Raw genomic sequence first — 16,488 nt, 5'->3', positions numbered from 1 at the left:
GCATTAGCGGACATTCTACCCGCCTATGCACTACGCTACTCAAACGTTCTCATTCTTGGTGATCTTACTTTGCATTTTGAAGATGCCACATGTCGTGTAGTAGCGTCTCTTCTCAAAGACCTAGATATTCTGCAATTCACTAGATCAGGTCCCTACTCATAGGCCTGGCCATAACCTAGATCCCATATTCGCGAATTCCACTTTTATAAGCGTGCTAACATAGCCAACTTCCAGGTAGACCTCGGATTGGTAAGGCCTCGGATGACATTGCCCCCATGAAGACCTTCAGTGCCGCTCGCTCTCTGCCTTCAGCGGAATGGTTTAGAGAGGAATTAAGGTCTATGAACAAACTCTGCAAATGCTTTGAACGTCTTTGGCACAGGAATGATAGTACATTAGACAAATACCTTCCATCCCTAAAAGAGTATCACAAGTAAATCAGGTCCTTCCAGAGTCAGTACTACGCCCAGAAGATTGGGCATGCTCAGAATTCTTCACAGGAGCTTTTTCTGCTTGTGAAATCCTTATCCTCTTTGGAGCGTGTTTCTGCCTCTATCACTCCCTCAGTAGATAACTGTAATCAGATTGCGCAATTTATGTTGGCAAAGGTCGCAAAGATTTATGCCTCCTTTATGAAGGAAGTTCTCGTATCCTGATAATTGGCCTTTACCACCTGTTTAGAGGGATGGCCTCCTTAGTATAAACACTGTGTCATTGACCAAACTTCGTGCCCTTGTATCTAAAATGAAATCTTGTCCTCCCTTGGATCCTGTCCCACCTGTGATGCTGGAGCATGGAACGGAGGTCATTCTACCGGCGCTATGTGAACTGCTCAACCTGTCTTTTACGACTGGTCATATCCACTCGAAGTGGAAATATGCCACTGTTGTACCTTTTCTGAAGAAACCTACATCGGATCCTCACAAACCAGAAAACTTTAGGTCCATCTCCCTGCTTATGGTTTTCTCTAAAATAGCAGGAAACTCCATTAATCAGCAGGTGATGAGGTATATTGAGGATAAAGAGTTCCTGCATGATACCCAACCAGGGTCCCGTCCTCAATATAGCACTGAATCCTCACTATTGCTTGCCACAGAGTCATGGAGACTCATTTCTGATGGGGTAAGTCAGTTGCGCTGGTAATGCTGGATATGAGCGCAGCCATCGACAATATAACCCATAGAGTTCTTTTTGATCAGCTCTGGTGGTACGGTGCCGAGGACCTAGCTCTGAGATGGCTGGCCAGCTTTCTTCACGTCGCACTTTCAGGTGACCCAACAGCTGTGTACATCCGAAGTCATCTCACTGCAGCCGGGAATGCCGCAAGGCACGGCCCTCAGCCTGGCGTTTAATTTATATATTCGCCTTCTATCTGACTGGATTGAGCGTTATGGCATAAAATTGTGTCATACATTGATGATCACAGCTAATCATCACCTTGCCGCAGGATGAAGGGACATTTGGAGACAGTTTCAGTTCTGCTAGAATTTGCATAATGGACTGGCCGCAGCTCCCTTGAGCTGATTGCTGAACGTAACCGAGGTCTTGGTTTTTGGGGAAACAAACCTCAATCTGGTCCACTGCTTGGTGGTCAGATGCTTTGAGGTCAACCCCATTTCCTAAACTCAAAGTTAAGAACCTCTGCATCTAGTTTAACAACACACTTGCTTTTAACAGCCAGATAGCCAGTCATACCGCGGTCTGCTTTGGCATTGTTAAAATGCTACGCAATATCCTGGGCCTGATGCAGCCAGAAAGACAGTAGTCAAATCCCTCCTGATCCCCTGATGGGACTATTGTACCATACTGCATCTCAGGGCCACACAAGGCAGTTTATGAATGCTTCACAGAGTACAGAAGGCTGCAGCTTGGATGCTGCTGAACATTCCCAGATACTCTTTCATGGGCTCAGCCCTTGTTAATCTCCATTGGCTTCCTAATAGAACAAGCATTGGCATAGCCAATAGGTCTCACCTGTGGGACCTTATAAGTGTTTAGCCATGCAGCAGTTAATGTTATTGCACAAAGGATATTGTGTTGGATAACTAAACACTTATAAGGTCCCAAATGCGAGACCTATTGGCTATGCCAATGCTTGTTTCTATACGCTTCCTCTACTCATGATATTATGTGTTGCACAGCACAGGAAATCTGGTTGGGTGGCGTGTGCATTGTATAAAACAATAGCTGCTATTTCACTTCAGTTAACAGAAGAAACGATTCCCTTAAAATAAAGAAAGCAAAGTGAAAATGTAAACTCAAAAGGAAAATTATCATAAATACAATGACACCTGCCAAGAGAAGAACACGTTTCTAGCGAGTTGATTTAACAGTGCACAATTAAATGATAAGAAACCCACTGAGATTGTAGCAAGCGCTAAGGCATTAAATGGTTTGAGATGCTTTGGACTTCACAGTAAGAGCACGTTAATAACATGTCAATAGTGCTACTGTGCAAGTACAATATTTCTGAAATGCTTCCTTCTAACTTCATTTTAATCACATTGAGAGGTAGGTGAACCTGGAACGAGATGAGACCAGTGGTGATATTTACCATACCTGTTGCTCGACCCACCAACTACATCGTGTTGCTGCTGCCAAAACAACCAGTAGGTGCATCGAACATAGAGATGAGCAAGACAATTACTACAAAAGAAGACAATTTAAAAGGCACTCAAAATATGTCCCTAATCAGAGACAAGAGTTGCATCATACAGTGCAAAATGGTATACAATGAGGAAAAGGTAACTGTCTGTATCTGGAGATTCCTATTCATGAAGTCAACCGAGAGAGATAACAAAACAACTGTCAACATGTACTCCACAACTCCAATGCTTACTGACCTCTCACTTTCTCACTCGCTGTAATGCCGGGGGCTGAAAAATGAGCTCAGCCCACCCCGTTGCTCTCCACCCTGCCCCCGCTGCAATAAAGTTTGGATCTGGTTTTCTGTTACTTACCTCTGGAATGCTCTCCGCTGGTTTCTGCAGCCACAACCTGCAGCATGCCTGTCCACTCAGACACTCACCTTTACAGTTGGGTTGCAATTCCCAAACTCTCTGGGTCCTTGACGCGCACATACAATGCCAGGAAAAGTCGCCCTCCATGTTGTCCTCTGACACAGTGCGCTGCCGCAGCTGATGATGGGGGTAAGGGTGGGAGAGGAGGCGGGGAACCAGGAAGGAGCAAGGCAAACAGTAGGTGAAAGGAGGAAAAGAGGTTAAGTACTTGAAGTACTACAGAGAGGTACTGTAAGGGCTGTGAGTGGAGCTACAGAAGCAAAGAAGCAGAGGGTTGTTGTGTGGAGCCAACCAAAAAGGCAAGGCCAAATATAAGGCTAGGGAGAGCAAGTAGGGAGGGGCGGGCTCTATGAAATGTGACTAGCCTAATCGGAATGTAACGTAAGGAGAGAGACGTGTAAGGTAGAAAGGGCGTGGAAGAAAAAAGAAGGCAGAGGTATAAAACAAAGATGTGGTTAATGGAGAAAAAAAGCTGGTTAAGTGAACAGCACAATTATTTCGGGACATATCTCGGGCTAAGGCGACAAAAGTACATAAGAATACCATGGAGGTAGAGCTAAGCCGGAGCAATTGGGCAGCGCGTGACCAAAGGACAAGAACCACCCATTTCCTTTTAGTTGTTGGAAAGAAAGTACAATGCGCTGATTCCCAAACCGTATGAATACCATAACAATGAAAAATGAAACTGAAAGCGTGCATGGCGCACTAAAAATAAAAACAATGGCAAGGTCCCATGAGTGATGTGTGCGGTCACCACTGCTGAAAAGTGGGGTGCCAGGAGGCTTGGCTGTGCTTCACGAACTATAAAGCGCTGCAGATAGGGGGGAGGGTTACGGCAAGGAACGGAGCATATTAAAAAGTTATATCACGACATCCATAATGCAGGCTTCACTTGAGGGAGCGGCAAAGGGTTTGGCAAGCTGCGCAGCCGCCATTATATTGCTGAAAGTAAAGACATGAAAAATTAAAGGCATGTGGCTGATTTTGACGAGCCACAAATAAACTTACATGAAACAAGACGTGCGGCCGCGAGACACGCTCTGTGGTGGGGGAGGGGCGAGCAAGACAGAGAGGCGGTGCGAGGCGCTCACGTTTGGGAGAGCGAGAGGAAAGCCAGATGGCACCTCTGCTCGTGCCTGTGCTCGTAACCGCACGCAGTATGCCGCACAAAAAGCTGTGGTAGGCCACTCACTAAATGTTTAGCCAGTGCAGCACAAGCACTGGCTCAGGCAAGACCTAAAAAGAGTATTTTTTAAAGCTTTACGCTTTTGTCACAAGATCTTGAACCTGAAAGAGCCCCGATATCGCCATACCCTGATTAAGCCGTATCATCCTAGCAGACGTCACTCACTGTGATCCCCAGAGTAGAAAGCACGGATGAGATATCGCCCATTCAGAGTTCTGGCTGCCAAACTGTGGACCACCCTCCCAGCCAATCACAGACCGGAACACTCAGAAGCGGCCTTTGGAAGAAAACGATGGCTGGCTTTTTAGACATTCTTTAAAAGGCCTAGCTTTGTGTATTGGACCACTGTTAGGCGGGAATCCTGGCGGGGGCCCTCCGAAAGGAGTAACCCGGTGCTTTACAAGGTTGTTAACATAACAGCTACAGTCCAGCCGGATTCAAAACAACTGTATGGCTTCTGAACTAAAATCAGGTCCTTTATTTCCAGGGCAAGACCTACAGTCTTACATTGCTGCCCCCATCTGTTGTCTGCGGAAACAATGTATTTGATTTGGGAATCAGAAGAGGTTTACGTTGTTGACTTAGGAATGCAAAGGCTTGAACGTCGATCACGGCTTTGTCTGATAACCCTTGTTCTGTGCAAAATTGTGGAATTATGTGATGTAAATTGTGTCTTGTAGGTAAAACTCTACAGTATTCGGTCTAGTCTTGCGTGCAAGTTCCCACCATCATCTACCCTGTCCCACCATCTTTCGATTTCTGTAATGCTGCTTTGTTTATATCCCACGCCATGGATTTGAGATACTTGTGCTTTAATGAAAATCTTCTGCGTATAGTGCTCTGCAACTCCATAAACCTGGAAACGCTTAACATCCAATAACAAACGTAAACGTTTTATACAGCTCTGTGACTGCTCCTTTTTCAGTGCATTAAGACATATACAATCTTGGTACAAGCCATTTTTATTGCTGCCGTTTTTTACACAGGAAAGTTAACGACTGTGGATAGACTTGTCATGGAGTGTTGGTCTCACGCCTTCACTTCATGGTCAGTCTGGTTATTCCTACGTGCACTGATGTTAGATTGACAATGAGAGTGCTGTCTTTTTCAGGATGGTGAGAGTTAACTTCTTGTTAGGTCTCGCGACCTGAGTTGCACTGCGAAGCAGTGCTGCGCAGCGTGAGGCGTTTTGTAATGGAAAAACGGGGTTTTAGCACTGACCTAGGAATCGCACACGCTTGTGTGTGTGCGATTCCTTTTGTGCTACCCCTTTGGCCTTTGCGTCCTTCTTTTTATAAAAGACTGCACGCAATGGGCCAATGGCGGGCGCGTTGCTCCGCCCACGGCCTAATGGTGTCTATTACGCGCTTGGTGCGCGTAATAGACACCAATAGGCCGTCACGTGGTTTCGGGCAAGCACGTCTTCTGTGGCGCACGCACACCACTCGCAGGATTGTTCATTATTTTTTGGGGATCCATTTCATGGGGCGAAGGAACTTAACCACAGACATATTGTTCGTTCTGCATTTCCCCATCCTTTTCTCTATATCTTTCTCGTTGTGTGTATATATTTTGTAATTGTTCGACTGTTGCTCGCTACATTGCCCATGCTGTTATCTTCACTCGTGGGAGTGTCTATCGTCATTTCCCTTCCCCTTGATGGGCTTAACATGCACTTTAAATACATTTTATTGGGAAATGATTAAAAGGAAATTCTTTTTAATATAGTCATTATTTAGAGAAGCAATATTTATTCGTCAGAAATAATCTTGATTATACAATATTGCTGGGAAAGATATTGTAAGGCGTTCTTTTCAAACAGAAAGGACGTTTAATATTAACAATAGCGACGAATATGTTAGGTAAACAATAATAAAATCATAATAATAGCATATATAAAAAAAATACCCTCATCAATAACAATAATAAAAGCTAGCGTTTGGTGTCAAAGTGTACAATTATCCCGTATGGAAGGAATGTTTTACCGAAGGTACAGTGCATAAAAAGCTCACCCCGATGCGTGACATGCACCCGAGCTGTGAGGTGCTTACCGCAGCCCTTGACGTCCCCTGCTGACCACTGCGCGAAACCCTACCCCGGACACGTACATCCATAGGGTGGCCCTACCTAGACAGCGTACAGACGGAAGACAGCGCTTAGAAATACGACGGCCACATGGCAAACAACGTTTTTTCCTTTTCACAAGGTGGCAGACACCTGAAACTGGCAGGTAGCTATAGAGGCAGAAGGACAGACAGAGCTAGATAGAAGGACAGAGAGATTCTTTTTGAGCCATGTAGTACAACAGACAGATTATCGGGCAGCATGGCGGAAAGTAAAAAAAAAAAAGAAAAAAAAGGCCCTATGAGCAGTCGGCTCTGGCAGACGGAGCCTTTCTTTTTTCGGGCTAAAAAACATTGACAAACTCCTTAGATCTTATGATACCAATTTGCTTTGCCAATGCTTATATGACTTTGTATAAGGAGCCAGTGCTTTAATTTGAGACAGCAGTTTTTTGTGCTCGGCACCGGCACTTACTTGTCAGCACCAGCTCTTGTGACAGTCCGCCACATGTGGCGCTGTCTGAGATGTGCACAATCATGTTTTTTAAGTCAAATGATATTGAAAATTAATAATACGAGCCTCTTCCACTATTAGAGGTTTGCGTGGTCTGAGCTTCCCCCTCTCCACAAAATGTCTGATGCTTAAGGGTTCTGACAACAAAAAACAACATCTCTCCCTCAGCACAACAAGTGGTTATTGTCAGACCTGCAGAACTCGCCGCTTCGAAACAGCCAGGACATTGACCTTATTTTTTAGGTCTTGTGGCGTTAACCGCACGAAAGCGCGGTCTCGCCAGAGACCTATTGTTAGCGACGCAGCTTTCCAGGAGACAGGACCTGGCCACGCGCATGGCGATCGGAGCCGGCCACGCGTGCGCGAACACGCGCGCTGTGGCCATGTCCTGTCTCCTGGGAAGCGCCAACACACACGCATGCGCACACACAGAGACACACACACGAGCGCCCATGCACGCACTCACACATACATACAGAGACTCCCGTCGCACACATACACGTGCGCGCGCACACACACACACACACACACGAGTGCACCGAGCCCCCTCCCCCCCGTCGCACACATACACACGCGCGCGCCGATAACTGCTCTCTTCCTGGTCGGCTTCACGGAAGGCAGCATGGCGTGCGGTGCCACTCTGAAGCGGCAGACGTATGACGTTACGATCCTGGCCCCTTAAAAGTGCCTCAGTCCTGGCGAGCAGTGCCTGTACTCTAACTTTTAAAGTGCTGTGTTCCACTCAGCACGGCATACTGCTGGAGGCTTGCGGTACCTGCCCATTTAAAGTGATGCAGGTCCAAGAGGGCAGATGACATTAGAAGAGTGACTTTAAAGTGCAGGAAGCAGTGTTTGTAAAGCACCTGGTAGGAGAACAGAGGAGCAGAAAAGGCACTCACCGTTTGTAAGGAGCTCTCTTCCGGCCCTGGGACTGCTGCAGCTCTCAGTTCCCTCCACCCTCGCACTCTCCTATGAACCGAACTGAAAGCGCTGCTTGCTTTTCTTTTCTGCATTCCCTGGCAGGCACGAGCGCACTCCGTGTCGCTTGGCACGTGCTGCAGCCCAAAACAGGCATGTCGCAGAAGGAGCCAGGCATGTGCCTCTCAAGAAACGCTACATCAACCCAATCATAATGCAATAACTAAAGAATATATGTAGCTTACTAAAACACTTACAAATGTTCATATAAAAGATGGAGCAGGAGATTGGTGGTGAAAATTAAATTCCTGCATGTGCGTAAGAACAAAATAATAGCAATAAAGCCCTACAGAGGCATCATGCAATTGAGTAAAAAAAATTAAGATTACACACTTATTAATATTGTTGAGTGAACAATTGTAGTTCGTTTAAAACTACATTAGAAGCTGAGGATAATGACAAACAAAATATAGTGAAAAAAAGTTGTGGTTTCTAGCTAAATAAATGTATAGATATTTTACGGTTGCGAAAATAATTTATCAATGTAGAAAGGCCTGAAGTATTTAGGTCTTTTTACCACCCCTGTCCCTCAGACATCCGCTAACGTGCAAACAAATCCAATACAGCAGTTACCACTGGACCGTGTCATCAGGAACACCATTTCCAGTCCGGGCTTTTAAGCCAACACTTTGAATACGTTTAGTTTCATGTTACCGTGAGGCGGCACGCAGCTGCCTACGTGTCCCAGCATGCAAAGTTCTGCTGACTGAAAAGACAGCACTGGACACAGGCTCTGGCTTGGGACTAGTTGACAGCTGTGTGGCACACATGAAAACCTGTTCTTTCTCGGCACACATGAAAACCTGTTCTTACTCGTTTACCTTCTTGGAAAGATAGATTCTGTCGTTTGGTATGTTATATTTTTTTATGTAGTGCGCTTCTGGCGGCTGGCATGACGTCGCAGCGCTAAGTGGTACCTTCTCGCCCTGTTTATGAGTTTGCTTTATCCCGACAAATGCGCACACGGGAATAAAGTGCCCAGTCATTATCTTGCTCTTGAAAACAGTTAAACACAAGCGATTGAGCAATAAGGCCACGTGAATTCCTCTCACCCTTTCCTGCGGGGCTGCATTCGCCAGAACATTCCTTGCAGGTAATTGCGCTGAGTGGCTGCTGACAACGCAGCCTACAAGTTCACCCGCGATCGGCAGATGTGATGCATGCCTGGTGCACGCATTGGCACTGGCCTGGGCAAGGAACTATTTCTGCACCCACCCCATCTCCCACAGCTCTGATGATGCACCTCAGGTACGGGGCTGACGCAGTTATTCACACAGCTCTGATGATGCACCTCGGACACGGGGCTGACGCAGTTATTCACGCAGCTCTGATGATGCACCTCGGGCACGGGGCTGGCACAGTTATTCACACAGCTCTGATGATGCACCTCGGGCACGCGGCTGACGCAGTTATTCACACAGCTCTGATGATGCACCTCGGGCACGGGACTGACGCAGTTATTCACACAGCTCTGATGATGCACCTCAGGCACGGGGCTGACGCAGTTATTCACACAGCTCTGATGATGCACCTCGGGCGCGAGGTTGACGCAGTTATTCACACAGCTCTGATGCTGCACCTCGGGCGCGGGGCTGACGCAGTTATTCACAGAGCTCTGATGATACACCTCGGGCACGGAGCTGACGCAGTTATTCACACAGCTCTGATGATGCACCTGGGGCACGGGGCTGACGCAGTTATTCACACAGCTCTGATGATGCACCTCGGGCACGGGGCTGACGTAGGTATTCACACAGCTCTGATGATGCACCTCAGGCACGGGGCTGACACAGTTATTCACACAGCTCTGATGATGCCCCTCGGGCACAGGGCTGATGCAGTTATTCACACAGCTCTGATGATGCACCTTGAGCACGAGGCTGACGCAGTTATTCACACAGCTCTGATGATGCACCTCGGGCACGGGGCTGACGCAGTTATTCACACAGCTCTGATGATGCACCTCGGGCACGAGGCTGACAGTTTGCAATTAATCTTTATACACCAATTCCAAATTAAGTTTTTTTTTTGATGCAACGCATTGTCTTACACAATGTCAATAACTCAAACTTTAATGCTGCGCGACCTATTGCATTGTAAATGCTTGTTCTGCTCCTTCTGAAACCCCGGGCTGCAACTCCATCTATGGCTGGGTGAGTGGCCGAGCGAGGGAGGTTTGTGGCTCTTTCTGCCCCCCTGAGCATCTAAACTTACTTCCATGGAGTAAACTTTTATGGTGTATGTTGTGTGGTGTATACAAGGGGCACATTCTTTTTTTTTTTTTTATGTTGTTTGTGCTGTGAAATCCGTGCAGCCTCCATGTTACTGTAGTGTCTGTGTTTTGCATCTTTTTTGTGGTTCGCATTTTCTTACTTTTCTACTCCCTGCTGTGTTTACTTGTCTGTTGGTTTATAGGGTGTGAAATATGCACACAGCCATGCTGGTTTTGTATGACTTTTGGTCCGATGGTCTTATCTGTAATTGTCCCTGCAGAGGAGTTTTTGGGTGTGCTTTTGGCTGCTTCATGCCCACAGAGGAGGCCTAGCTTTGCATCCACAGCCTGTTCTAGTACAGGAAACACGAGCACACCCACACCAGGCCTTCAAAAGTCAAAATGAGTGCCTTTCTGAGTTTTTAGAGGGGTACTTTTCCTGAGCAAACGGCATCCCTTCCCTCAAAGTGTTTCACTTGTAGAGGGATCAGTGTGTTTGTACTCCGTCAGTGTAAAATGTTGATTGCTCCTGCTCAATAGGCAGTTTTTGTTACTGCTCTGCGTCTGTTTGTCCCACATGGACAGTCACCTCTCCCCCACATACCCACCTGCTCCCTACACTCTACCTATTCTCTGCAGCTCTCACCACTATCTATTCACCATGGCATACTATTCCACTATACAAATACACTAGGCAACACACAAATGCACAACTAAAAATTCGAATATAACCTGCATATTTCCGCTCTAGCCCACACCACATACATCCATTTAACTCCAAAACAAAACACACAGGTAAAAATCATTATAATTTACAACGCCAATAGCCCCAACTCTCACAAATGCGAGACCTATTGCATTGCAAATGCTTGTTTTTTGGTATGTTTCAGGTGACATCTACCTATTTGTGTATGGAGGCCGCGCTGTCGTGGACACTGTGTTCGAGGATTGGCATTTTCTGCACTTGAAGAAGCTGAGCTGGGAGAAGGTAAGTGTGTGATGAACCTCCGGAGCAGCCCTCGATTCTGGATCTTCATTCTCTGCTGCTGGACATTCTTGTGTCCATCGATCAGGCCTTCGCCTCTCCTCGCAGGATGGTGCACACACTTATAGTGTCGTTTTGTACCATTGCCTATACGGAGCCTATTTAATAACCTTGCCTCTGCTATTAATGTTGGGAACTCAGTAATCTCTTTAAAGACCCTCAAGTATCATTGTCTAGTTACTGCTTCTTTAAAGAAAAATGAAAGGGCGATTTAATGCCCCCAAGGTTAATACTGCGTACACAATTATAAATTTATATTTATTCCCGGAATACACAGTTGGGAAAATAGCATACCAAGCAATACGTACGTTTTTGCTGGAAACCTCCTCTAAAGGGGACTCGCAGATAGCCAGTATGTAAATGATGTACCCCTTTGCTGTGTGACCCTTTGCTCGCCTCCAGCTCCTAAGCTATGCAACTCACCCTGGCCCTACCAAGCCTACTGCAATCAATCAATCAATCAATCAATCAATCGGAGTACTTTTAAAGCGCTACTTACTCGTGAGGGTCCCAAGGCGCTGAGGGGAGGGGTGGATGCTGCTACTGCTCGAAGAGCCAGGACTTGAGGAGTCTTCTGAAGGCGAGTAGGTCTTGGGTCTGCAGTATGTTGGTAGGGAGGGTGTTCCAGGTCTTGGCGGCGAGGTAGGAGAAGGATCTGCCACTGTAGGTCGTTCGTTGGATGCAGGGGACGAGGGCGAGGCTGGCGGAGCGGAGCTGGCGAGTGGAAGCTGAGTCTGCTGTTCAGCTAGGCTGGTCTGACGTTGTGGAGTGCTTTGTGTGCGTGGGTGAGGAGCTTGAAGGTGATCCTCTTGTCGACGGTGAGCCAGTGTAGGTCTCTCAGGTGGGGGGTGATGTGGCTGCGGCGGGAGATGTTGACGATCAGTCGGGCGGAGTCGTTTTGGATGCGTTGTATTCGTCGTAGGTGTTTGGCTGGGATTCCTGCGGAGAGTATGTTGCCGTAGTCCAGTCTGCTGCTAACGAGGGCCTGTGTCACCATTCTTCTTGTTTCGGTGGGGATCCACTTGTAGATCCTGCAGAGCATGCGAAGGATGTTGTAGCTGGAGGAGGAGACGGCCTTGACCTGCTTCGACATGGAGAGGGAAGAGTCTAAGATGAATCCTAGATTGCGTGCATGGTCGGTGGGTGTTGGTGCTGTTCCCACTGTGTTCAGCCACCAGGAGTTGTCCTAGGCTGAGGGGGTGGGTCCGAGGATGAGGACCTCGGTTTTGCCCGAGTTCAGCTTCAGACGGCTGCTCCTCATCCAGTCGGCGACGGCCTTCATTCCCTGGTGGTGGTTGGTTTTGGCGGTGCGTGGGTCCTTGGTGAGGGAGAGGATGAGCTGGGTGTTGTTGGCGTTAGAGATGATGTTGAGGTCGTGATGGCGGGGCATTTGTGTGAGAGGAGCCATGTAGACGTTGAACAGCGTCGGGCTGAGGGATGAGCCCTGGGGGATGCCGCAGATGTCGGTGGCTTCAGATCGTAAGGGTGGGAGGCGGACGCTTGTGGTCCAGTCAAAAGCCTTCTCTTGAATTCCGGCTTCTAGGAGGCGTGTCTTTAGAGTGCAATGGCAGACCGTGTCGAAGGCGGATGACAGGTCCAGGAGGATGAGGGCTGATGTTTTGCCGTTGTCTAGTTGGGGCCTGATATCGTCTGTGGCGGCGAGGAGGGCTATCTCGATGCTGTGGTTTCGTCTGAATTCGGACTGGGACGGGTCCAAGATGTTGTTGTCTTCCAGGTGGCGGGCCAGTTGCATGTTGACGATTTTCTCGATGACTTTTGCCGGGAACGGGACCAGGGAGATGGGCCGGACGTTCTTGAGGTCCTTGGGGTCCGCTTTGGGCTTCTTGAGGAGGGTGTTGATTTCCGGGAATGTCGCTGTTTCGAAGGAGTTGTTGATGACCTTCCGTAGTTGGGGTGCGATGGCGGCGTCTGCTTTGTTGATTACGTGGTGTGGTCACGGGTCAGACGGAGATCCTGAGTGGATGGAGTTCATGACCTTGCGTGTCTCGTTTCAATAACAAGGACTCTTAACTATCAACATAGTGAGGCCTACAGACATTGACAAGGTAGTCGCAATCAATATGAAATAAAAAGATGAACACATAGAAGGCAAACATTACTGTTAATCATAAGGCAAACAAAAATTACAGTGAATTCACATCACGAAAGAGGTGCTTGAAGCAACCACAAAGATACTACTTAATGTTCAACCAAATAGAGACAACAGAATCAGAGTAAACGATTAATACAGGAAGGGAAAGTGTTTATTGCAGAAATATCAGCATCATTATACGACATGGGCTTCAAAGGGCTCAGTCGGTCTCAGATGGCTCAGGAATCCACCACTGGTTGCTGAGTGAGGCTCCTGTAATGTAGAGACTCTTAAACAGTGATTTAACATCTGTATTATTCAATTTTCAATGCGGAAAAGCTCAGTAACCATCAAAGTAAAGGGACACCCTTGATCATAGGATTCTGGATACTCTGAACAGTTCGCCTGCCCTTTGCATTCGATGAGGAACAGAGTTCATAGCGAGGTACCGGAGACCCGAGGAATCTGGGGAGCATGAAGGACTTGTGATCTCTGGCCTGTGGGAAACATTACCCGAGGTTTCTGTGATTATAACTCTGAACTGCAGAGAACCTAAACGGACTTCGACCTTGGCCCTAGTTCTGAGACCCTTTAACTAGAAACTTCGTTCTTTGGGTCTGTTCTATTTTTTTTCTATTTTACATTTGCTGTAAATAAAAACAAACCTTTATTTTATCAGATTCACTGGATAGTGCCTTTTAAATAACTCCTTGTGCCTTGCTTTATCAAAGTTTGAAACGTCAAGCCTCGAGTGTTCAACGAGCAGCCTCTTGGAGTGTCGGGATCCAGTCATGTTGGACAGGCCACGTGAAGGGCCGCTCTCCCCCGGCTCGACCAGGCCCGAGCCCGGTCACACAAGTACCACACACCACCATTGCACGTCCTCCGTCCCCTCAGGGACCCCTGCCTTCAAACATATCGACCTCATGGGCCCGATCCACTGCCGGCCCACGCGCCCAGCCTGGGCCGCCATCTTGGACACTTCATCACGAGGCCGCCTGGCCCCCGATCGACCTCAACCCTGGGCCTAGCCCGGCCTCAGACATTCCGGCACCACCCTCCACCCAGGAGGTGAGCGGGCTACTTGGCAAGTCAATGGGAGAAAGAGGTGCCGATGGCTCTCCCCCGCCAAGTGCCGCTCGCCCATCACCTCCCCGGGCGCTGGCTCCACCCCCCTGCTGGGTGTCTGGACTCCCTCATCCCGGACCTCCCGACCTCCAAGTGCGAGGGTCCGGACATCAAAGCACGCCAGCCCTATAACTGGGGCAGCTCCAGAGCAGGAAGGCAGTTGTATCTTGGAGTCGAGAGACGTAAAGAGGAACTCATCCTGGACGGACTACTGGCGCTGCCGTAGCTCTGTCCTGTGCACCATCATCCTGCCTGTTGGCGCTGCCACAGCCGTCGTAACCTACAGTCTTCATCGTCGTCGGGACCTGCTGGCGTGGCCGCGGACCGTTGTAACCGTCATCTTTCCTTCATCCAACTCGGGACCTGCTTGGCTCCTCCACGGCCCGATCATCTCAACGCCGAGCTCGAGGATTGAGAGCTACTTCGTACTCATTGGTAATTAAGACTGTCCCGCTACCCCTTTCCTCAGCCAAAGACTTGAATCGAGGGGACCCCTGAGTCCAGACCTCCTTGTATCATACCATCGTAACCTAAGAATTGCCTATAAAGTCTCGTTAACCTTCAGTCTTGTGTGGTGTCCGTCTGTGGGGGGGAAGTTACTTGTCTGTACAGTCGTTGGAGGCGGCTCTCCCCGGAGACCTCTCCCCGTAATCTCGGCCGACCTTCCCGGTCTGTTCGAATGCCGTTTGACACTCTGAGGTCCAGTTCACTTTCTTGGGCTGATTCTTTGACGTGAGTTCTGTGAGAGGCCCCACTATGGTACCATAGTCTTTCACGAACCTTCGGTAATAGCCCGTGAGGCCCAGGAAGGCTCGTACCTCGGTTTGGGTGATAGGGGGCTGCCAGTTCTGGATGGCGGCAATTTTCAGCTGTAGAGAGGCCACTAGGCCGCTTCCCACCTGGTGTCCGAGGTGGTTCACAGACCCTTGTCCAATTTGACACTTGCTGGCCTTGATCGTGAGGCCAGCTCGCTGAAGGGCTTGCAGCACTGCTCGGAGGTGGTGAAGGTGCTCGGTCCAATGGTGGCTGTACACAGCGATGTCGTCGAGGTAGGCGGCGCTGAACCCTTCGAGCCCCGCCAGGACCTGATTGACGAGCCGTTGGAAAGTCGCTGGGGCATTCTTCATGCCGAAGGGCATGACCGTAAAATGGTAGTGACCATCGGGGGTGGAGAAGGCAGAACGTTCTTGTGCTCGGGGGGTGAGGCCGATCTGCCAATAACCTGCTGTCAGGTCGAAGATGCTGAGGAAGCGGGCAGCTCCCATTCGGTCGACCAGTTCATCTGCCCGGGGGATGGGGTGTGCGTCTGTTTTGGTGACTTCATTCAGGCCCCGGTAGTCGACGCAGAACCGGAGTTCTGGTGTGGCTCCGGGGGCGGCTGCTTTGGGGACCAGTACGACCGGGCTGGCCCATGGACTGTCGGAGGGCTCGATGACCCCGAGCGTGAGCATTTTGGCCACTTCCGCCTGGATGCAGGCCCGTACCCGATCAGGTACGCGGTAGGCCCGGTGGCGGATAGGAGAGCTGTCGCCGGTGTCCACATCGTGTACACACCAGGAAGTGACACCTGGGGTGAGGGAGAACAGACTGGCGAACTGTGACAGGAGGGCTTGGCACTCTTGGCGTTGTTCTCTGGTGAGGGTCTCCGAGAGTCGGACCCCATTCACGGATCCGTCCTGCTCCTGGGTCCGCAGGAGGTCGGGGAGAGGCTCGGAGTCGTCTTCAACCCCATTGTCTGTGGCCATCAGTAGGCTGAGTTCTGTTCGTGCAAAGTGGGGTTTCAGTCTGTTGGTGTGGAGAACTCGGAGTGGGTTCCGGGAGGACTCCATATCGATCAGATAGGTGGCAGGGCCCTTGCGCTCGATTACCTTGAAGGGCCCCGTCCATTTGTCTTGGAGGGCGCATGGCTCCGTGGGGGACATTACCCATACCTGTTGTCCCGGTTCGAATTCAATGGATGAGGCGTTCTGGTCATACCATTTTTTCATGTCCTCTTGACTGGCCTCTAGGTTGGCTTTTGCTAGGTCTCTGAACCGCCGGGACTGGTTGCGGAGGGTGAGGAGGTACCGGAAGACATCTGGAGGGTTCTTGGCCGGAGGCATCTCCCAGCCTTCCTTGATCAGGCTGAGCGGCCCCCGTACTGGGTGCCCGTATAGCAGTTCAAATGGGCTGAAGCCTAGGGATTTCTGTGGGACCTCTCGGTAGGCGAAGAGGAGGCACGGTAGCAGCACATCCCACTGGCGACGGAGG

At 49.2% G+C, this 16,488-nt stretch overlaps 1 protein-coding gene across 1 annotated transcript in view; it reads left to right on the top strand.

The window, feature by feature from the left end:
- The window catches only part of LCMT2 (leucine carboxyl methyltransferase 2), a 75,424-nt gene that overhangs the window by 48,087 nt on the left and 10,849 nt on the right, over nt 1-16,488 (top strand). Inside the window, exon 11 of the mRNA XM_086933673.1 lies at nt 10,864-10,961. Within this exon, the coding sequence (XP_086789799.1) occupies nt 10,864-10,961 (98 nt within the window). The remainder of the gene's footprint in view (nt 1-10,863; nt 10,962-16,488) is intronic.

The sequence above is a fragment of the Lissotriton vulgaris genome, chromosome 8 (genome assembly GCF_964263255.1).
Source record: "Lissotriton vulgaris chromosome 8, aLisVul1.2, whole genome shotgun sequence".
In the NCBI taxonomy this organism is placed as follows: Eukaryota; Metazoa; Chordata; class Amphibia; order Caudata; family Salamandridae; genus Lissotriton; species Lissotriton vulgaris.
This window is presented reverse-complemented; position numbering and strand designations above follow the sequence as displayed.